General features: G+C 35.8%; 1 protein-coding gene across 1 annotated transcript in view; it reads left to right on the forward strand.

Moving 5' to 3' along the window:
• The window catches only part of LOC106637211 (lachesin), a 472386-nt gene that overhangs the window by 391334 nt on the left and 56924 nt on the right, over positions 1 to 24128 (forward strand). The window contains exons 6-8 of the mRNA XM_089596117.1: positions 6944 to 7228; positions 7830 to 7892; positions 19494 to 19673. Of these exons, the coding sequence (XP_089452243.1) occupies positions 6944 to 7228; positions 7830 to 7892; positions 19494 to 19673 (528 nt within the window). The remainder of the gene's footprint in view (positions 1 to 6943; positions 7229 to 7829; positions 7893 to 19493; positions 19674 to 24128) is intronic.

Genomic DNA, 24128 nt, shown 5'->3' on the forward strand with positions numbered 1-24128 from the left:
TTAATATTCATTTCGAAATGATATTCTTTACTTTTCCCAAATCTTTTATGCAAAATTTTTTGGACATTTTTCTTAATCACATCAATAGTCCTTTGACTTTTACAATAAATTAGTAAATCCTTTATGAATAGAATAGAATCATTGCTTGTCATAAGCTTATTAAAACATTTGTACCATGCACTAAGACTTTCTCTCAAATCATATAAAGCTTCTTGAAGTTTACGTACTTTATTAGAATTATTGTCAAAACCTTGATAACTTTCCCATTCAAAAACGCAGTTTTAATATCCATTTAATCAATAATTAAGCCTTCTTGACAACAATTCGATAACAAAATTTTTAAAGTTTGCATCTTAGTTACTGACAAATAAATTTTTTCAATTAATTCTTTTTCTTGAAACCCTCGAGCTACTTATCTAGCCTTAAATCTATTTTTACCTTTCTTAGAGTAAAACCATTTTACATCTACAATTTTTTTATCCTTAGGCTTATCTACTAACACCCAAGTATTATTTTTATTTAAACTATTAACTTATTTTTACATAACATTCTTCCAATTTTTAGACTAAAACATTCTATAGCTTCATCAAAACTTTGAGGATTGTCCGAACTATAATAATTAACGTAAACAGTAGAACACACGTAAATATCATCATATCTATATCTTTCTGGACGTTATACATTTTTTTGGTCTATTTTTAATGTTGTGATCCTAATTTTTCTGTTCCTTTCTGTTCTCCATAAATTTTTCATGATTTTGATCTTTTGCATACCGAAATCTTTTGCTGGATCCGGATTTATTATGACACATTTCATTTTTATTTTCAGATTTGTCATCATCTTTTGAACCAAAACAAAATGTATGTTTTTTCTAAACAAGACGTGTTTACCTTCAATAATTATTATTAACCAAAGTATGTATCCAACGTTCCCATAACCTACGAAAATTCGTAAATCTGTTTTCCTATCCCATTTTCACCTTTATCTTTGTTCAGACACACGAGTGAACAAACTGTTTCCATCCATTATTTAATGCTTTGCGTTAGGTTTAATACTAAAGAAAATTTCAAAAAACGTTTTTAATCCAGCAGTATTTGCAAGTTTAATATTCTGTAAGATGGCTTGGGCGGTAAGTACATTACCTATAGGGTAGGGTGCCATAAGGGCCCCTAAAAAATCAATGCTTTTTGACGGTAAACTTTTCAATAAATATCGTTATTTGAAAAAAACTAAAGTATAAGATCAAGAAATTATAATTGTGAAAATTGGGAGATGTTGCGAGGCAAGCCAGATTATTATTTCATACTTTTCGTCTGATTTTCTCTAAAGCTAAGTCGTTACCCTTTATTTTTAAGAATTTAATAGATTCTTTGTAAAAAAAGTAAACAAGAACTACTTTGAATTTTTAAGGTTAATCTAAGATTTTCGAAGATATAGTCGATTTTGTGACCACTGTCCATGAGAGTAGGTGTTCAATTGGTAAATTTTTAGTAACGATTTGCAAAACCAGAGGATAATTAGTGCTTGGGTACCCAAGTAAGAAGTTATACTTCTATATCATTGTATGGCAGATGATATAATTATAATTATAAATTTACCTTCTATGAAGCGATATTGTTTACGAAGGTGGTGCAATTATCATTGCACTCAGCGAAAAAAATTGGAAGTTTTATAGTGACAGTACGGACAAAAATTACCGTGTAGTTCGGTAGTCGTGGGACAAAACGTCACGTCAGACTATTTACCGAGCCATCACTAAATTTTACCATGCAGCACGGTAAAAATTGTCGTCTGCACCTATAAAATTTGTCGTCCGCACAACAAAATTTCCCTGTACAAGTCGACAAATCCCAACGCTATTCCATATCATATTATTTTCAATCAGATTTATTGTATTACACTCTTACCACAAAGATTTGACTTGCTAAATACGAAATAAATTCTACTTCTTTATCATACAATTATCTATACGTAAGTACCAATGCACGTATTGCGTTGAAAAATATACATAGGTATGTACATACGTATAGTTGTAGTATAAAGAAGGTGCATAAGTGGTGACATAAGGGACATGAAAGTTGAAGCGCAGATGCGGTCTGTTATCAGTGTAGCCAGAAGCCAATGGCAAAGTTCTTTCATACTTGTTGGAGGACGTAATTATTTTTCGAAGTATTCACGAGCCAACATTATGGTCGTAGAACGAAGGTGTGTACTATGACGTATTTGTTTCATACAAATTAACGAACTTTTCTCAAAACAAGTGTTTACGTACATGTAGGTATCCACCATAATCTTAATGTGAAAAGTTTTACCCATTTTATCGCGAATTTTTTGAGGTTGCGTGTATGTTTTTGCCTTTTCTACACTACAACTATACGTATGTACATACCTATGTATATGTTTCAACGCAATACGTGCATTGGTACTTACATATGATAAAGAAGTAAAATTTATTTCGTATTTAGCAAGTCAAATCTTTGTGGTAAGAGTGTCATACAATAAATCTGATTGAAAACAATATGATATGGAATAGCATTGGGATTTGTCGACTTGTACAGGGAAATTTTGTCGTGCGGACGACAAATTTTATAGGTGCAGACGACAATTTTTACCGTGCTGCATGGTAAAATATAGTGATGGCTCGGTAAATAGTCCGACGCGACGTTTTGTCCCACGATTACCAAACTGCACGGTAATTTTTATCCGTACTGTCACTATAAAATTTCTGATTTTTTTCGCTCAGTGTGGAAAGAGTATACCTTCGTTAGTTGGATGTGTTTTCAATAAATGTTTTAATATTCAATCACTTAACCATTATAAACAATAAATTATGGCACAATACAATATAAACAATATGGAGGCTGGCCAATACAAGACTGTGCGCTTTCATCGAATCTTCCGGTGAAAATCTACCCACAAAAATTGCAGTTCGTCCGACTGTGCCATTATTTTATGTATATGTTATATTTTAAAAAATCGATATTGAATATCTAACCTTATGAAAAAATTACCTCAAATGGCATTTATATGATTTGTAGGAATTTCCCAATTTTTGGGTACAAACGATTACTTTTAGATAAACCTATCAAATTTTCAAATAGACCTACAAATTGGTTTTTTAATAAATTTAGAAATAGGGGAAGAAGTGTGCGTAAAATCATGTATGTGAGTACATACACATGAGAAAAAAAATTTCTAGCTTTACTGCACACACTGGCGTTCCTCTCACTTCTCTGATCTTTTCCCCCAGTAACTATGTGAAGAACGTCCTTAAGTCAAAAAATTACTTTTATCACGAATGGAAAAATTGTAAAAGAATAGAACACAACAAAAATTAATTATTGTATTAGTACAGTACAAAAAAATTTATTCTTCATTTTTGAAAATTTTGAAAAAATATGAAAAATTGTGTAAACAATTATTTATTTATTTTAAAAGTAACAAATTAATAAAAGTAATCAAATATTTATAATTATATTATATGAAAGCTGCTCTGCTAATGTATACTTATTTGAAGTTTTCGAAACATGTACCTAAAAAACATATTTCATTAAATAAATTATCTATTTATTTAATGTATAATCAAACTGAATGAGATAATACACGGTAAATAAAAATTTACATTAAAAATAAGCAACGAACTGTACGACAAAATGAAGTAATCGAGTTACCCACATCGGGCACGTAAATAATGTACAGGCAAATAATATAACAATCACACAAAATTGAACTGGTAGCGGCTTGCCACATTGATCTAGAGAAAGCTTTCGATAGCGTTTCGATAAAAGGGCTCTTGTTTAAACTATCTCAAAAAAAATTTCCACCTCACATAATAAATGTATTATTTAATTCCTTTCTAGATAGAGAACTATGAGTTACTAGTTTCAACAATAAAAAATGAGATAAACTTCAAATTTATGAAGATCTTCAACAAGGGACGGTGAACACCCCGATACTTTTCAGTATATTTAACAGTGGTTTAGTAAAATTATTCGATCTTGATCAAAATAGAAGCTCACATGCTACTTTTTTTGCCGATGATCTAATTCGATATACAGCTACAAAAACAGCGAATCTGGCTAAAACGAATGTCGAAGATCTCTCGAACAAAACAAACAATTATTATGATAAATGGTTCTTAAAAATAAATCCGGGAGACCATTCTAGTCCATCCAGATTACAATAAACAGAGCAAAAATAAAAAAGCTAACTGGAAAGATTTCAAAATTCAATTAAGGGAATAGATGAATTGAAATTCCGCACAAAAAATCGGTGAGATTTTTAGGGTTCAATTAGACATATCTTCTTAGACTACATGAGCATCCACTATTACAACTTAAGAGAAATAAATAAGCCTTCTAAATCATCTACCATTGGTCAAGAAATCAAAGGAATAAAAAACTACTTTCTAACATCAATACTGTACTGCCACTAAAATATAACAAAGCAATTCCTAAGCTAGATAAAAAAGACAAATCACGCGCGTATAAAAAATGCTGGTAGTTATACAAATGATCAGTGAGGCAGAACCACAACTCTGTAAATATGTAAATATGAAAAAAAAAAAAATTAATTACTAAGTACCCAAGTAGAGCACTATCTACTACTGTAAATTCTAGAATCAGTCACGTTATGATATGCAAAAATTTGGTGGAAATACTCAAACCGTCCTCATATTCAGTTAACCAATGCAAGCGGAATAGTAAAAGTCATTACAAGAAAAGTAAGATCAATCTCTAGCTTTCTCTTTTTTTTCCTCTATTTATTATTTAGTCTTAATCCTTGCAAGAAACGGAAAGGAGTTTCTTTCTGTATCAAACAAATGTTTTCTCCTACCCAAATAATACATATTCAACGACTTGAATTATAATTGTGTGTTGCCAAATTAAAATGTAAATTGTATTTATAAACCATTATTCCAGTAATACTTGTAGAGCTTTTTATGATAAGCCAATTAGTATGTAAACGTTAGTTCTTAAGCGATTTTTGTTCGTACCATTCCAGCTTGTAAACACAACATGTATAATTCAAAGTTAATACACGTTCTTTAAAAAAAAAAAAAATTATAGAGTGGATAAGCCTCGCCCAGTATGCTGAAGGTCCCGGTTTCGAATCTTTTTGGAAACTGTTTTTTTTTTTTTTTTTTTTTTTTTTTTTTTTTTTTTTTTTTAGTATTGGTTAAAAGAAAAAAAAAAAAAAAAATTTATACAATTCAAAATGTGTGGCGTGGTAATATCATATGGTGTAGAAAAAACCGGAAGTACGTTACGGGAGACAAGATAAAGGGGGAGAATCGAGCAAAATCCACTTCCGTCATACTTTTTCTGAAGGTCAAAATCTAAAATCGTTGATTTACCCTCACGCGTATAACACGCCTATTGAAGTATAACTTCAAAAATTAAGTCGTTGATCCCAGTATTTTCTTATTACAAATGAATTTCGCATACTTTATTTACATAATTCCAGAATTTCAGAGGTTTTGATCTATCCAATAAAAAAAGCCCAAGCCACCTTAATAGTCCGTCTATACCTACATTAACGGAAGGGAATAATTCATAATACTTTCAAATCATTAGACTACGACTAAATTATAAACATAACATAAATATAACCTTACAATGTCTACCCTGGATTGCAAATTGGAATTTGAACTTGGTTTACTGCTTAAGTAAACAACGCTGCCATGTTGAAGCCTAAAGTTTTAGATTAGAAGGCTATTTGTCGTGTTAACTTACTACCAGGTCCACTCTGGTGGGTAAAATCGGAAGCATATCCAGCTGCCAGATCTTGATACAAATTCTGAATTGTTTGAGACAAAAATTATCTTCTCGCTGAAATAAATGGTAATAGCAAGCTTTATTTCTTCTTAAGGGGTTCCGAGTGAGTCGATTTCAAGCATAAAATAATAATTTTTTAGTTAGTACTACTGGCTTTGGATGTAGTACCACAATAAAAATTCAATTAGCATTTATTACGTTGTCTCGTTCAACATATTTAAGATTCCCTTTTCTTAAAAGTGTATTCAATCTGTGAACGATAATAATTAACTCATTTCATCTTCGTAGGACACGTTCAAAGTTTAAACTTAAATCTGGTCGCTATAATTTTTTTTTTTTTTTTTTTTTTATATTATGGTGCTCTCTACGTCCGGCTCCTTTAATAAGGGCACTACTATATGGGCACTTAGCACTTGGGAGAAGGACAAGGAAAGGGATGGGAGGCTTCCCATTACTGGGAGGGGGTAGGGGGAAATTCGGCAATTTTTGCTGCGAGAAAGGTCGCCTAAACCCTCCTCGAGGAGCATTGCGTGGTGAAAAAGCACATGTGAAAAATCACAGAGGTACTTGCCCGTAAAAAGTCGCACTGGCCGGGAATTGAACCGCGGTCTCCCGCGAGCCAATCCATGACCTAGCCGACTTAGCCACCGCACGCTCAAGGTAGCTAGAATTATGCTTCCAATGTGTATCACCAGGGCTGCACTAGTAACGGATTAACACAACGAATATTGTCCCTTTGTTACAAATTCCTTAAAGCTACTTGTTTGAAATCGTCAAGTGGGGTGGGCACAACATATGTTTCACATAAATTTTATAAAAATTAACGACAAGTATCGCTTCAGACACCTTGATGGTATGAATTTTCAGTCAGCACCTTAACTTAAAATCAATTTCAAATAAAATTAAAAAAGATATCGCTTCATGGTTAAGTTTGACTAAAAATTACAACCGAGCAATCGATCGTTCATAAACATACTGTCACGTACGATAACAATCCGTAAAATCTTTTTTTCCTTACAATGTACGGGCTTTTGCTTAATAAAAAGTATGATTTTAAGCTTAAAAAACGCATTTTATTATATAAAAAGCTCTGACTAATTTTGTATATCCATAATATTCATGCGCAAATTCAATTTCCTGTTTCATGCCTATTCACAAAATTACAGTTTCACCGATGATATGGGTACCAAACCAATTAGTGGGCGCGCCAGTTGAAACAAACGTCACGATAGAGTGCCGTACCGAAGCTTTTCCTCGGGCCATCAGCTACTGGATGTTCAACAACTCGATGGTCCTGTCTACTGAAAAGTACTTCTCGGAAATCGAGGAGAACTCCTACAGAATCCTCATGCGTTTGACAATAAGGAACCTGCAGCCTGGAGATTTCGGCAATTACAGGTGTATTAGCAAAAACTCGCTCGGTGAGACCGAAGGATCCATTAGGCTGTACGGTAAGGATATCATTCTTTCTACAACATAATTTTGAATAAAATCTAGGTTACTTTTATTCCAAAAAACAGCATGGACAACAGCTCCATATTTGCTCGTGAAACGCATTGCACTTTAATAAGCAACGCAATGACAGTTAAATTTTATCACTAATTAATATTGAAAAATCTAATTTTCAAACTTAAATGAATTATTGAACGCATGCACAGCATCGCATCAGCATGGAACTTGTGTAACAAAAAATCATAATTTTCACGCAACTGTATCGAACAACACCTATAAGAGTACACGAGGCGTTTATTGTACACCGTAAAATTAAAATCAATAAATCAAAATAAAAGCCATGCCGCGCACAACAGAAGATTATCATCACCGCGGCTTCGGCAATTCCCCCCTCGATCATAAAAGATAAATCTCTCGACTGATTTGACAACAGGATTTATTTTGAAATTAGTTTTAGACCATGGAGCTTAATAAATCACTTTCGTAATGGCAAATGCATCGTACATACGGAGCTTTTGTCGCGTGATAAAATGAAAAAAAAAAAAAAAAAAAAAAAAGTCCAATAGCCAATTAAAGCTGCCACTCTTCCGTCTGTTTCAGAATTTAAAAAACCCTCTTCGCCACCCAAAGCCACGGAGATTAAGAGCAGTGCCAACAAAGAAGGTAAGTCTTTGCATCGTGTTTCCTTTTGATTCACTTTCCCAATGTAAAGCTCGACAAGCCCCTCTACCCGATCGCTTCTTCTCGCTGCAGAGAGTAAACAAATCAACAGAGCTCCTACGTAAAATAGACTCGAATTCCACGCGAGTAGAACGTCTTCCTTGTTTCCAGTTTTATCACGCAATAACCATATGTATTATACACAAACGAGGTAGAAGATGAGAAAGTAGGGGGAGGCTGTAGGGTAAAAAGTCGGATTATTCGAACAAGCGAAACGGTCCAATAGTAAAAATGAATTTATCTCGCGGGGCTTAGCGGAAAAATGTTTCTAGATCTCTCTCTCTCTCTTTCTATCTCCATCCCGACCGCAAACTCATTATCTTTCCTGTCAACGGATACGCGCGTGTATTTGTAGGTAGTATATCTCTGTATTCAAAGGGTACATTTTGCGTCGGGTGGCCTTTTTTGCTCTTCTTACGTTGCCCGTAACCAAAGTAATCCTTATATCATCCGAGAAAACCTACAAGAAAACTACATTATTGAGCGAGTGAGATTAGGAGAGGAAGATTGAGTAGCAGCTGCCAGTAGTTCTCCACCTTATGGTGGCATGGAAGAGTAAAATGTGGCAAGTAGGATAGAGGCAAGGGTATTCTTGTGTTTTTCTCAACACCCAAAATGGTTGCTTGAACTTTTTGATTTGATGATACCGTTAAGAGTGTTAACGCATGTAAATGAACGAATTATCGATATCAATAAAATCGATACTTGGACTTCCATAAGCCAAGAGACGAGGGGGCTTAAAATTTATGTGGTTTTAAACTAACAATTATTGTATTTCAAAGGAATTTTTACAAGAATTTTGTCTTTGATGATCAAGAAAGTATCAATAAAGATTCCATTTATTTAAACAATCTTTATGGCTCTTAAGAAATAAAAAAAAAAAACTAACAAACTTATTAATTTTTCGTGTTCGATTGTTTCTTTAGTCAGTAAAATTTTTTTTTTTTTTCTTTTGTTGTAGTATAAAACGAGCTGTGTGCACAAAAAAAAACTTTTGGGTAAATGCACATTCTTGGCACTATTTGCATCTCCAAACTTTTTTTTACATGCATTAACAAATACGTATACAGACATATGTAAATAAGGATTAGTTTTCGGTAAAAATAGTCAGAATTTCTTGCGATGCATGAGTAGAACTATAACTCCATTGGGGAAATTTTCAATACCTGCCATAGTAAAAAGTCAAGCTTTAGAAATAGATTTCTCGAATATGATCATTCTGGAACTTTTAAGACTCTCTTACTGCGTTAAAATACACAAAGTGTTTGTATGAAGTATACTCGTTTACTATATATAAAAACTTTTAATACATTTAAAGGTATGATAAGCGTGACGAATTATTTATGGGGTGTTGGATTTGGACATAAAAATATCAACTCTCCCACACATCATAAAATATTATTTCACTTTAGTACACTATGCCAAGCGATTATGTTACTATTATTAAACGTCGATTCGCGAGTGCAAGACAAAAAACCTTTTTTTTTTTGCAATGAAAATACGAGTGTTTCCAAATGGAAGCTCTAACAGTTGAATCACTTAACCAAAGAGTGACCAATAATGCTTGAATTTTTCGAAACTCGCTTTTACGTTCAGAGCTCCAAATATTTCACGAGCTTTTAACATAAACCGCAGCGAGACTGAAAACCTTTAATTTTCGACAGCAGCTTTTGAAGCTTGGTGCTTACTAATTCATGATCAATAACCAATCACTGTTATTTCTTGCCGATCGTATCTCACTTGGTGCTCTCAACGAATTCTTTTTTTTTTATTGCGCACGTCATACCTATTTAATACAATAGTTCTTACGTATCGGCAAGGTAGTAACGAATAGCTCGACAATTATCCAAGGCATGTTTGAAGCCAGATATCCAGCCAACCATTGATCAAACTCAGCTGTAAGCACGCCAGGTGCAAAGAATAAAGTGGATCAACGTGGCGCCTGTAGCCGAATTAGTTGCGACAGCAAAATTATTTAATAGCATGTATGTACTGTTTTATTTTGAAGTTTCGTAATCATTTAGAGCTGAGCCACGGAAATGTACGTTTTGTTTCCATTAGGGTCGACCGTTGATAAATTATATCATCGAAGGGATTGGCGAGCCGTAAATACGTATCTAGGTCGTGGTTGTATTTGATTTCCAATAACGGGATGAATTTGAAAAAAAAGTGGTTTGACCGGATCTCTCATGTATCTCAAAACAATCGAGTCTAATATTAGACGCGGAGTAGACAGGGTTGAGATGATGGAGTATACTGTCAATTATTCGGATTTCAAATTCAAATTCCCTTATTTTTTGCGATCACGCGCGCCTCTCCACCCTTTCGCGCTCGACGGAGCACGTTCACCGCCGTTCGTACCCTCGAGAAACGGGAAGAGCACGAGAAAAGCCAATCTCAATATGTTGCATTATTAAGGCCCTAACTTGCGGCAGGAGTGCTTTTTCCTGGCGCCCAACGATATACCGCGCGATAGACTTTGGCACCTACACTATCGGTCCGACGTTTTTTACTTCTTATCGCCTTAAAGCGGTGCCGTGTGGAATATGAAAAATAGCTTCGACAGTTCCTGCGAAATTTTGCGAGGACCGAGGATGAGAAAGTAGAGGAAGCCTAACGGTGCGTTGAGGGTGAAAACGAGGTCGCTGATAAGAGGTCGATGGGAAATGGATTTCTGGTGAGCTGTGCGTTCATGAGTTTGCATAGTACATGGTACGAGGAGGTGGGGCTTATAGACGACTGATTCTTAACGGTGGTCAATGACTTTTTTTTCATCATCAATACGTTCAAGTAACCCCAATCATTGACTTATTTCTCTTCTTGTTGATCATGCATTTGAATCATTTCTATCCAAGCATGTTCTTTGATCTACCCAAGCATATGGGTACGAACGCATGTCCCTAGAAACATATGAGTAAAAATTAGAATACACATTCCGTTTTATTGCACTTAAGCTCAGAAACTCAACGAGATTCTCACTACCTTCCAAATCTGAAACGAAAAACAGTAGTAGCAATTCAACCTATTTTTCTCAACTAACTCCCATATGCATTGTTGCACGAGTCATCAAATTAGATGGTGACGGGGGCTCGTTCCGAAACATAAATAAATCTTCTAGCACTTGGAGTGAACGAAGAAGACGGTGAACCACTTTTGACACAAAGAAACTCCTGCTCCCAAGACAGTGCCTTTCTCGTGGCCCACAATAACCACCTTTTTCCACGCGTATTAGTAGGTAAATAGATTTCTGATGCTCAATATCCACGAACAAAAGGCGTCGCACTCCCGAGGCTCCAATTTTTATGGCTACCTCTGTACCACATTAGCAGGATTTAGAGGACGACCCAATGAAGCGTGCATCTAAAATTCAATTACTGGCCCACACAATAGCTACGCTTGCACCAGCCTCGTATAAGTGAGACAAGTTGTATTGTAGGTGTTGTAGTTGGTGGAGGTACTGAGGGAAAAGATGAACTACATACACTGACTGAGAAGGTGTATGAGGAAAAAAGCGCGATAAAGAATGAAAGGTAGAGGATGATTGCACGTGGGAGATAAATGTACATCATAGAAGGTATGAAGTACACCTGCTTGTGCACGAGGACTTACACGTGCTCGAGCGATGCAGCGAGTTCCGGGGTAGGTACGCACAACAGTGAATAGGAGTGAAAAGTGAAAAAAAGAGAAAGAAGCAAATGGAAGAAAAAGAAGAGAAAGAGAGAAAGGAATAAGGTTGAAGGGGAGAGGGGCAGGACAGTAGTTACGGAGAGATTGCATTGTACGGTTGTACGTACAGTGGAGCTGTAGCAAAAGCAGCCGATCCTCTAACTCCTTCTCTCGGGCGCAGCGTGCGTGCACGCGCACGTGGGTGTGTACGTGTGCGGCTGTACACACACAGCGACCGTAGTGGTCCGAGCTTTTGCTGTAGAAGTCGTTGTTTCCTGTACTGCGGTGTACTTTCCTCATCCGGTTATATTGGCGCGCTAAACGCGCACCACCCGCCGGACCGAGCTGGCGCAATCCTCCCCCTTCCGCCTCGAATTCATTACCGGCTAACCAGTTCGTTTGGCCGTTCGCTTCCGCGTTTGCTCGTGTTCGTTACAAGCACGCAGATTATCGCGCGTCCTGCTGCTGTTGCGTACATTTTGTTTCGTTCTTTTCTCCTTTTTTTACCTTTTTCCCCTCTTTTTTCGCACGAACCGAGGCAACACACACACACACACACACACACACACACACACACAGTTTGCAATTATCGGATTAATTTCAGCTGGGCGAAACATAGCGCGTTGGTAATTTTTCGCACGAGTCTCGCAACAGGGTAGGGGCTGCGGTGATTACACCAATGAGAGCTGGGGGGGGGGATGAACTGAAATATTACTGCACTTGTGTTGGACTAATTTGTTACCCACTTGGAGTGATCGATTTGTTTGCGTTTTTTTGCCCTATAATCGGTGTTTTGGGACGGATTTGCTAACCAATCGTCATTGGCACTTGGTTTTTATGTATCCAGGTACAATAAAGTGTAGTGTATTAGCGCTGCACTGAAATTTAAGTAGAAATATCCATGTATGGTCAGACGGCGGCAACCACTCACTTTTTACGATTGTGTACGATTGTATTGCGAGGCAAATCTTGGACATTAATTGCCACGCTCGGTTGCTGTACTATTGCGTGGTTTCCTCTGCTCACGGGCAATCTTGGCCGTTGGAAGTTGTGCTCGGAGACACGCAGAGAACCGAAGAACAGAGCAACGGGAGCGAGCCCTTGATATCGGTACAAGACATCCATACCGTGGAGGGGATGAGTCAGAGGGGGTGAGAGGGTAGGTTGATGGGGAGGGGAAATAGCGGGGAGAGCATGCGAGATGAAATTAGTCCATCGAGGCCGGGCAGGGGATGTTTAATAATTGGTGACTGTGTTCTCTAAAGGGACGAGTGGTGCAGGTAGCGGAGCATGGCCATCGATCCTGCGGGCTTCTAATTAATTATTGCTGCACGACTTCTGCGCTATTATACGAACGTGCCCCAGCAAACGGGTTTGGGTGGTCGGGAGGTAAGGAAGGGGAGAGGGAGTGGGGGTGATTTCTGGCATTCGCTGTGAGGATCGCACGTGACGATGGGCGGAAAGAGAGAGACCGGGGAGGAAGAGGTCGAGAAAACGAGGAAGGATGAGATGCTGCGGAGAAGTCGGGTGACTGTACTTGGCTTGTCCGCTGCAGGCAAAATTCAACCGAGACGCGTTTCGCTATGCTAGCTGGATGAAATGGCAGGGGGGAGGGGGGAGGAGAAAGGTATAGTAAGTGAACCTAATTGATAAGTTATTCCCGTCTGGATGAGCTGCTGAATGATGAATTTGGAGGAACGCGACTGGTGATCTTATCGTGTACGTGTATGTGTATAGGTTGGAGTGATTCGTTAGCGCATGAGGGATGATGATGCATAGCAGGAAGTGATTTGGAAAGTTAAATCTTGTTGCAGCTCTTTGTTGGTGCTTGTATATGCCTTTAGTCAATTTGAGTATGAGGATGTATGACCATTAATAATGGATATTTAGTGAACTTTTAAGATTTTTGTTGTTGTATTTTTGTTGACTTATAATTAAATTTTGATTGATTACGTGGCTTAAATGTAAAAACAGAACCAATGCTTGAAATGATAACTTTTGCTTTGAAAGCCACTTGAAAGCTCGTGTATTATAATGAATCGTTATTTCTAGCTTGGTCTAGTTCATTTACAACTTCTTTAGACCACCGTTCGTCATTTGACGTTCATAATAAGTCAGCTGTTTTGATAACCAATTTTTTTTTTATACTCTAATATTTTCTTACAATCAATTCATTCAATTACAATTTTCCTCATGAAACCATGTTGTCATACATTTGTCGGAAAGCATTAAATGGGGATAAGTTTTCTGCACGTTCATAATTAGATTAATAGATGATGATCTAATTGATTTATCTCCTACATTTTAAATACTACAAACATTTTTTTAGATGTAAATGGCTCTTTTTACCCATGATTCACTCTGTTTCTACTTTTTTAGATAATCAAGCTTTGGGTTCAGATTTAAGTGTAATGTTGTGACAGTTTTGCTCAATTGTAGATCAAAAATATAATTGTAAGGATGAGATAGATAGTATGGAAAAAAACGGATTAAAATATATTCCATTTGGTTTTAAAAACCTATGTACTGATTTTTTACCTTACGTGCGATCAAAAAAAAGGTTCACCAACGATGGACACAATACTGATTATTTTCTTCATCTAAATTGTAAAATACCGTCTCCGTGCTGTTTTAATATGCTAAGAAAAAAATTGATTCTTATTTATAAAGTTTCTGGACTGATGGAAAAGTATATTACAAGTAGATAACTGCTAATTATGAGGTAAGATAAAATTTTAAGAGTTAGTCGATGATAATGATAACAATGGCATACATCAAGTTAGGCGCGATCTTTTGGTTTCCATTCCGTGCAAGAATTACCTTAAAAACAAACTGAAAGATGCGATATATCTCAAGTATTAAAACTTGTGAGCAGCTACTTTGCTGTATCGTGCGTTACCCAAACTGCATTTCCTTAAGTTTCTTCATAGTCTAAGGACCGCAGAAAGCGTATTCTCTTTATATTTATGAAATGAATAAATCATATGGTTGCTCGTACTCCTTCACTGCTTTGCCGCAAATGCAATTTTCAATTTTTTTCTCAGAGCAATAGTATACGGCTGAAGCCCACTTTATGTCCTTCGTACATACCTCCTGTGTTCCTCCTCTTTCAGCTGCAGATATACCCTTATGCAATACATGTGCGTTCGTTGCATCTCGAGTAAACTATCCAAGCCTAGCTGGGTAATGTACGCCCGCGGTTTTGGCATACAGACAGGTTTACGTAGGCTTGCACAGCTGGTAGAAAAGTCCCGTGCAGCTGCCTCTAGCGCAGTCGGTACAACTTCATCGTCCCGGGAAAGGACAAAGTTGAGCAAAGGGTGTATATGTTTAAACTTTTATTCGAAAACTTTTTAGTCACTCGAACCTGAGCCTCTCCCCCCCCCCCCCCACGGGACATGCACATGCAGCAGAGGTGGGATGTGTCTCGCTTGGAGGCGAGAATATGCAAGGGACGTCCTCGTGTAGGAGGTTCAGACGGCAGTCACGGTAGAGGCTGTTCGCATGTGTGTGTAGGTCTTTTGCACTACGCTGCGTCGACCAAAAAGACCATGTGCAAGTGAAAGAAGCCACACACGGGCGTTGAGCTTTTAATGCAGGATTACGGAGTTTCGAAGCTGGGAAAAAAATTTTTTGGCCAACTATACGAATGAATATCAGGGTGCGTGGCACAAGCAAGGGCATATCTTGTAATTGAATGAGGTTGAACGCTGTAGGAAAGTTTAGTGGAGGAAAGTTTTATCATTCGTGAGACAATCCCATGATCCGATGAAAGATTGTTCACGTACTAGTTATATAAATTTGATTTTCAATAACGTATTATGATTTTGGGGAACTCGAGAGCCAGGAAATTTTCTTATATCAACTTGTTTGTGGATGATACAGATATATGGTCATTCTGGTCCTATAGGTTGATCAATTGGAACTTCAGATCCCAATTTGACTTTGCTGCCTTATGAATTGATTCAGTAGTACAGTGTCAGTCGAGTCAGACGGGCTTATGTGGTGTGATCGTGTGCTGCAGTTAGAAGACTATAAAGTGTATCCAGTCGATAATGCATAATTTATTTTCGATAAGCTAATTTACTTCGATGATTGTAAAAGAAAAAAAAAAAACAAAGGTTTCCCTTTTTGTTTGCTACGTTTAAAAAGTCCATTCCAAGGAATACAAAGAGTACAGCTGGAAAAGCAGTGCCATCAAAACCGAATTCGTTTCCTTTATCGTCCACAGTTTCTGGCGAGCTTTGCCAAGTGAACTTCGGAACAAAACAAAACAGCACAAAGAAAAAACAAAAACAGAGAAAAAAAGAAACATGCCTGTTGCCGAAGATATCTGCACTCGAGGGATGCTCTCGTATAATCAAGTGCAACAAGTTGGACGCTTTTCAAAAGCCAAGAGAGAGGAGAATGTAGATTTGCGAGCTACAGACTTGAAAGCGATTATGCACGGCTCCGGGGCTTCGTTGTGTATATGTTACCTGCATTCTCAGCTTGCCTCTGTATGCTAAAGGTGTGTCTTTCTGTTTTGAGCATTATTCGCAGTTCACGATTGGCCACTTGTTGGGTTGAGGTAGAATTATTAGCTATCTATACATCAAAAATATATGCACTATGTCGAGTTTCTGCTGTTTCAATTTTCTCATACGTATGGTCAGCGTCGAGCTTCTCTCAGTTTTTAAAATATTTAACGTTGTTTCTTCAAGCTGTGCATAGGGGAGTTTCGGACACAAGAAACTATTTAACTTGTGATGCTTGAAGCTTTATCTTCCTCATCAATTTTACTGATCTGTTGGAAGCTTAAAATTATTTGAATAAAACGTATCCCTTCACGTATACGTGTATACACATACATATATGTATGTGAAACAAATAATTGATACAATCAATCTCCCTAGTCCATATAGATGCCCAACTACACGCTGAGCTTAAAGTTCGAGCTTTTATCAAGAGTCACTCTATATGCAAAACGACAAGTTTTTGACGATGTTTCGAAGTGGCTTGTACTCCTTTCGTTGTTCCACATAAATTTTCAATAAAAACGATACGGGCACATGCAAACTGCGCTTCACCAAAACCGCTGTACATCCCTTTACCGTTTTTTCTTTACGCCGGCCCGCCCATCTGATGGCTTATACGAAGGTTTTGGTATTTGCATTTAATAACGTTTTAAAAGAATAAGTGCGGCTTTTACTTGCCATTTAAAGAATACCATCAAAAAGATAGCATTTTCAAAAGTTGTAACAAAACCGTATTTCTCATTGCTTATGGTTTGATTTTCTACGTGTAGATATATGTATGTGTATAGTGTATACACGACTACAATGTATTTGCCTGCTTTCGTTGCGTGATTTTAACGAATAAGATTATAACGCTCATGTAAGACATGATCAACGTATCTGATTTCAATATCATATAGAAACTTACTGCTTATTATTGCATTGTTAAATATAATTTATAGTCTTAATTACACTTGTTTCATTTCTCATTTATTACAGCCATTAATTTAATAGTTTTGTTGATGAGCTAATGTAGTGCTTAGTTACAAGTTCTAACAGAATAATTTTTTTCCGAAGCAAAATGTTGTGATGTTCAAATCGTTTCTCACTTTTAGAACAACTGAGTCATCTAAAAATTTAATTTTCTCCCTTTCCTAGCCAAAAGTACGTACCTCCTGGTCGGTCTGCTTGGCAAGAAAGAGTCTCTTTTGTTTACAGTCAAGACACGACTTTTTTCGTTTCGAGCCGAGACCTATTAACTTAAATTTAGTGTCGCAGCAGTATTCTATGGAGTTGTGTGTTTACGAATTACGAGATAGTTGAGGATATCGTACAGGGACAAAATCAAAAAAAGTAACAAAAAAATACAACGGTGATCCTCCTCAATGAATAAATGATAAATCGTTATTTATGTTAAATAATAAAAAAATAAAATTTTTTTTTCGTAGTTTAATAAAATTTAGAGGTTATATTTTATTTTCTTTGGGATTTTGTGTCCATTCCTATGACTTCATTTTTTATTTTGTTAACTTGTGCATGTGCTTGTTGACGCCCACCCCCGACCTGCAAAGCCTCACCTTCGGCTCGGCCGTCACAGGGTCGGCGGGCGTCAACACACACATGCACGGCAGCACAGCAGCAAGCATAATCGAGCAACGATGAGCTGTCAGCTCGTAAGCTCACACTGGTTGTGCATAAATCCTTAATACCTATAAATATCAGCGTATGCAGGTAATATTAATTAAAAACGTACTTTCGGCTAGGAGAGGGAGAACAGTACTATATACGATACTCGGCCGGACAGTCGATGGCATGCGACTTATGAACATAACCTCGCAGCCATAAACTCCAACTTTCCGGCCTAGTGTCATATTCTACTATTAAACATTGTGTAGGAATGTCTTTCAAGAAGAAATATTTATATACCCTGATCCATTATACGAATCAACAATTTTTTATTAACTTTTGTTTACATTTTAGTCAAGCTGAGACCACAAACTTTTTTAAAAATACAATTATTTTAAAAAATATTTATGAAACACTTTTGCTCACATCAATTATTACGTATCCAAAAGGCTTAAACGCATAGTACAAAAAACCTACTATGAGTCAAAAATGTTGGTAAGTAGTTAATTACGCTAAATCTGATAATATCCTGCATCGTGAAATAAAAGTTTGAATCTTATTTGTTGTCATATGTTACGAAAAATTTTTCATTAGCATAAATGAATACAAAATGTAAAAAATTAGACCATCCACAGTTTTTTATATATCGTCCAAGACATTTGTTTAAGAAAATTTACAAATACGTAGTACTACAAGAAACCCACATGCCCCTATGCCAGTTATCTGATTTTTTTATACTTGTCTCTATCAAAAAAAAGTGTTTCGTTCTTTTGTTTTTTCTAGTTATTTAACTTGTAAAACGCCAAAACATTTTCATAAAATTAAAAAGTGGACTTGTAAGTATTTTTTTACAGAATAATCATAAGAGTTCTAGAAAAAAGAATTCTTTTTTTTTACCTCGGGGTGTTTTCCGTGACTTTGGTTGTTTACTGCACCCTTGATTAGAAAAATAGCCAAATGAGTGCCATGTGGCTGGAGATTCCTTACGGACCCATCGGGCCAATAAATAGCCCCAGAGACAATGGTGCTTCTGTAACAAAAACTCCTTTTTTTAGTATCCAAATAATATTAAAAATCCAAGTTAAAAATCAAAAAATACATGAGGGATGTAAAATAATGAAAAAATATTGGTAAAGTACATACCTAAAAAATCAAAAAAGGATTTTTCTTACCTAGGGCATGTAGTGCCATAATGTACTATTTTTTAACACTGGCGCAAAATGAAACTGCCGCTTTAATCTTTTGTGAAAAATTTGCACCCTTCAGCCTGAAAAGTATTCTACATCACTATGGCGCAAAGTAAAAACTTGAGCGCCTGAAGGGTGCAGTTGTTGTACAAAACGATTTTTTTTTTATTGAAAAGCCTTGTTGCAAGCTCCCTTTTCTCTCACAATTTTAACAATACAATAAACTCTCTGAAATATAAAATTTGTTTTCAAAACTTTACACTCAACGTTTTTCTTTTTTCATATACTTCAAGCCCCGACAGCTTCTGCATGGTGTGGAATAGTTATGAGAAAAAAAAAAAAAAAAAATTACTACCAACGAAAGAGAAAAATATAAATAATATAGCGTGCTTGGACCTTCCTGCTGCGGCCAAATATCTGGGCTGGGCGCGCAATATAATACTATCCCTCCACCATAACCCAAATAGAAAAAAGTAAAAAAAAAAAAAAAAAAAAAAGAAAGATAAAAAAAGTGTACGTACACAGCGTGGTATGGATCCAAAAGAAACATCGCTTTTTGTACATTGCAGGGCGCAAAAGCACAACGGCAACGCCGATCCTTAGGCGCTCGACAACGATCTGGCCGACCTCGAATTACCCGTATAACCCGAGGCGCACCGAGAGGCCGCCACTGCGTGAATACGAGTACGACAGGCCCGAGGAGAACCGAGGCCGGGCCACCGCCGGCAGTAATACTGTCCACGACACAGGTGAGCCGCCTATAAACAACAAAAAGTCCCACTTACACAGCGACGTCCTGTCCTCCGAGCTCCCCACCTGCCAGCCCCCCTGCTCCTTTTCATACTCTCCTATTAATGCGTGGCCCGAGATTACCGAGAGAGCACGGCGCAGTCAAGTCAGTTGCTCCGTCAGATCACTAGGATAAAACTGCTGCATCTCTGCGCGGCATAGCAGTCAAAGTTGTAACTTTACCAAAACTAAAGGAAAAAGAGAAACAAGCTATTCTGCACCATGCACTGTCGACCTTGGGCCCCGTTCCTCCGTTCGATTGTCTCATTTTCATTCTATTAAATTTTATTTTCACTTCTGTACACATCTTGACTACCTCAAAGGGTGTTTTCAATTTAAACTGCATTGACTAAATTAAAATAAAGAATAAGAAAAATTTATAGTACAACACATTAATTTGGAAAGTTTTTCAGATGTACTTTGATCTATATACCATCATCAGTATGTTGAAATTAGACTTGACGTTGTACGTGTTTAAAACTACTTATTACCTAATTGACAATCATAGGGAGACTCGGTATAGTAGCGTTATTGCGCGAGTTCATTGTGCACTGCACTCAATGGCTAAGCCACATATGAAACATAGTTACAGAAACGTATGAATACAAATAGAAGAAATCAAATCCAAAATAGAATTGTAGTGCCAGATTTTAAAAATAGAAACTACAGACAAAAAATAGAGTTCAGGAATAAAGAAACGTGAACTGCAAACATTCACATTTTGGTTGACACAGAATTCTTGAGCATAAATTATATATAATATTGACTCATTCATCTGGACAGATACTGAAAGAGACAGAGACTCCGTGACAAATACTCAATAAGAAGAAAACGAGATGTAAAAAAGACGAAATTAATACAGATAAAGCTGAAAACTCTCACATAAGTTTAGCGTAAAAAACAAAAAAAAAAAAAGTTCATAGTAACAAAATGAGAGAATTAATACAGATTTACAAGTAAAAGTAACACAAAGGAAAGCTGCAGAAAAAGACGTACATAGGTGTGCATAGATGAAGATGGAAACCAATAGTTTAAATTACAGAGAAACACGACTCAAATTATTCAAAAAGTGAATACAAAAACAGGTATAAGAGAAAGAGGATAAGTGAAAAATAAAAAGATGTCAAGCCTTGTGTTTACTTGCATGGACATGAAAAATATATAGAAAAAAATTAAACACATGTCTGTAATTGAAAAATTACTTTTCGTCGCAAGGGCTCAAAAAATGATTTCATTGCACGAAGGGCGCGATTATTATACGTTTATGCCCGAGTCAAAATAAATTTAAGGATCCTTACATGAAGTAGTTTGATAGCTAATAATGTGAGAGAAGAGCAGTGTCGCGCATCACTATCGTAAGACCCAAACCGCTACCTTCCGCATTAATCCTTCAAATGTCTTTCTTTCCTCCATCTCTTGCTTTCTACCTACAGTTTTTCAATCTCTTGTAATTTCTTTACAATGATTTCAAGGGCGCATGCAAAGACATAATATCTCTATACTATCGTACATGACACTATATATCACTACTCATCCAGGAAGAGAGTGACACATGAGTCGAGCTAGATCAGCAGAAATCCTAAAGACAAGCATTGATAGGTCTTAAAAGTGCCATCCCAAGCGAAAAAGTCATTAAGTCAATGAAAAATGAGTTTATTATGTAGCAATGGATTTAAAATATGATTTCCAATTTTATCGTGATTGTTAAAACCACAGAAAATTTTTCAATTCTCTGTAATGATTCATTGAATATTAATAATGTCAGTAAAAGTTTTCATCTGTCACCGAAAAAGGGGCGTAAATGGCACTTTGGCGTTTGCATCGGATAAATGGTAAAAGAGCACTTAAAGTCTTTTTCACTGTATAAAGTCAACGATAAAGCTCATAGATTACAAAATAAGAACTTGTCATGCACTTAAGTAGTTTTTTATTCTTCACTGAGAGAAGGATTTCTTTTGTGTCAACATACAATTATGTTAATAGAACCTTAGTTTATATGTTCTTTATAACTTTTCAAGTTTTAAGGAGGCTCCCTCGTGACAGTTCCCAAACCAAGACCAGATGAATTTAATAGTTAAAAATCTACTGAATCCAATGAAATAATCATTTATATCGCTTACCCTGCGAAATTTCGAGATATTGTTAATTTAATGTAGCGCTTTCTAACACGTATTCTTATGGTGGAGCTCGCACACGTGATGAAAACAACTTAAAAACTTGAATAAATCAATGGTTCCCGTAATAAGAGCGCACACTTTTTGTAGAAAAAATCTCCTCTTTCGAATGACGCCTAGCAAAGTAAGTGTTACCCTGGAAAATTTCGAGATATTCTATGAAAAATTGATCAAGTCATTGTATTTGCACAGGTTAGCCTATGTTCTCTTGCGTCAGTGATGCCATCTATACTTGAGTTTGCGAACAAATTTGTGACCTACGACGTGGGTTGGCATTTCTGCACGAGGGTTAACTGTACACAGACGGCATGTTAATAATTAACGTATTTGCCATATTTACGTTAAACACTGCTATACATAAAATATTTTTTTTTTTTTTTTGTGTTTGATCCCTTCATACTTTAACAACTCTAATATCATTAAAACGATATATTATGCAATGATAATAAAACAAGATTACAAAGGAAAAGTATATTAAGTAGCGAAGAGATGACGACTGCAAGTGTACCTACATTTAATAGTTTGTGTGTGTGATAAACGCATTGGTTTCTAATAGTATTTGCAGACAAAAACCAACTGCCCTAAGCGCCTTTTTTTCCAAGGAAAATACGCTGAGGAAAAGGCGTAAGTACAGTTTTTCAACTTCCTCGTTGGAAGATCGATTTTTTTGTGATACGCGTACAGATTGTGTCATATTTACCCTAGGATAATTTTTTCTGCTGTTCAAAAGTTCTGTTTTTATTATATTTTAAATACAATTATATTCCGTTGAGTCTCTCAAATGTGGATTTACTGTGCTCACCAACTTTTTTGTCTGGATAGAAGAAGAATAAATTTATGAAGATCTAGGGATGAAAAAAAACACATCCAGAATTATATTTAAAAAAAAAGATGTATATACTAAACAAAATCGGCTATAGCATAACAGAGACGTACAAATGAAAACTTATGTCAATGGAAATAAAGACTTTATGTAACAAAAAAATTTCACAAAAATAATGATATGCTCGTAGTGACTGAGGTAAGTAAACCGAACTACGCAGATGTAGAAGCTTTGAGAAGACGGGCGAATTAAAAGCTGTTTTATTTTTTCATTTTAAGTTGTTATAACGTCCCAATATTGTAAGAAAAATTTATATTAATTTATATTTGTACAAAAATATCATTCAATATTATTTTAGTGCCTTTAAAAACTTTAATTTATAATTTAATACATAAACCGCATTTGAATACCTCTAATCCGATTGGCATAAAGAGAAAAAAACCTTGTTTCTTGAGGTTTATTTCACACTAAAAACTAACTTTGATGGCAAGAGAAACATCTACTCATTGTGTCAAAGAATTAAAAAAGTACGGCTGTACATAGCTTCAAGAACTATTTATTTAAATACTTAACGTTTTGGCACTTTTACGTTTGTAAAACTTAGAACTAATTTGTTTTTTTTTTTTTTTTTTTTTTTTTTGAGTATCCTATGCATTCTACAATGCTCAATTGATCTCATATATTTTGAAATATTCAAAATATTTTTTGTTTCATTCTTGTTTTGTATATATTATTGGTTAGAAAATTCAATATTTTCTTCAAAGTGGATCTCATTTCTGAATTCTCTAACAAATATTGTTTTCTTAAATACAAGACATACCCTTGTATTTAATTTTAAGTTTTTTAATTAACTGTTATCATTTTTTTTCTTCTTCTTGTATAAATAAAAAATTTACCTGTATCTCAAAACTTTTTGTATTACTAACGTCTTACAACGCCTTCCGATAATTACTCCCGGATGTGTACACTTAGATTTATGTAATTGAGTATCGATATTGGTTGAAATACTAACTTTTAAGATAAGGTATTTACTTGGAATCCTAGTTATGAACTATCATAAATTTTATCTTGAACAAATTTATTCTTGATTCATTTCTTCTGATTTTTTCTTGCTTGTTTTGAGTAATGAAGAAGAAAAAAAATTATTTGCATACTGTATTTTGTTGAATAATGTGACATTTCGTTTTCTAAAAATGTTAACAAATCAGGTACACAATAAGGTTAATGACAGATATCATCTTGTAATTAGTATACTAGGAGAAGGACAATACACAGTTCTCTTACATACACTTTTCAAGTATTGCCCTGTACTGCAATGTTTTCTCTTTGATAGTGTAAATTTTCATCATGTAATATACGTTGCACGGCGAAAACGAACTTTTTCTATTTTTTTGTGTCTTACTAACACCCTTCATAAA

This window comes from Copidosoma floridanum, unplaced genomic scaffold, assembly GCF_036245765.1.
Source record: "Copidosoma floridanum isolate Cflo_tuat_1 unplaced genomic scaffold, Cflo_Japanese_pri ptg000029l, whole genome shotgun sequence".
NCBI classification, from domain to species: Eukaryota; Metazoa; Arthropoda; class Insecta; order Hymenoptera; family Encyrtidae; genus Copidosoma; species Copidosoma floridanum.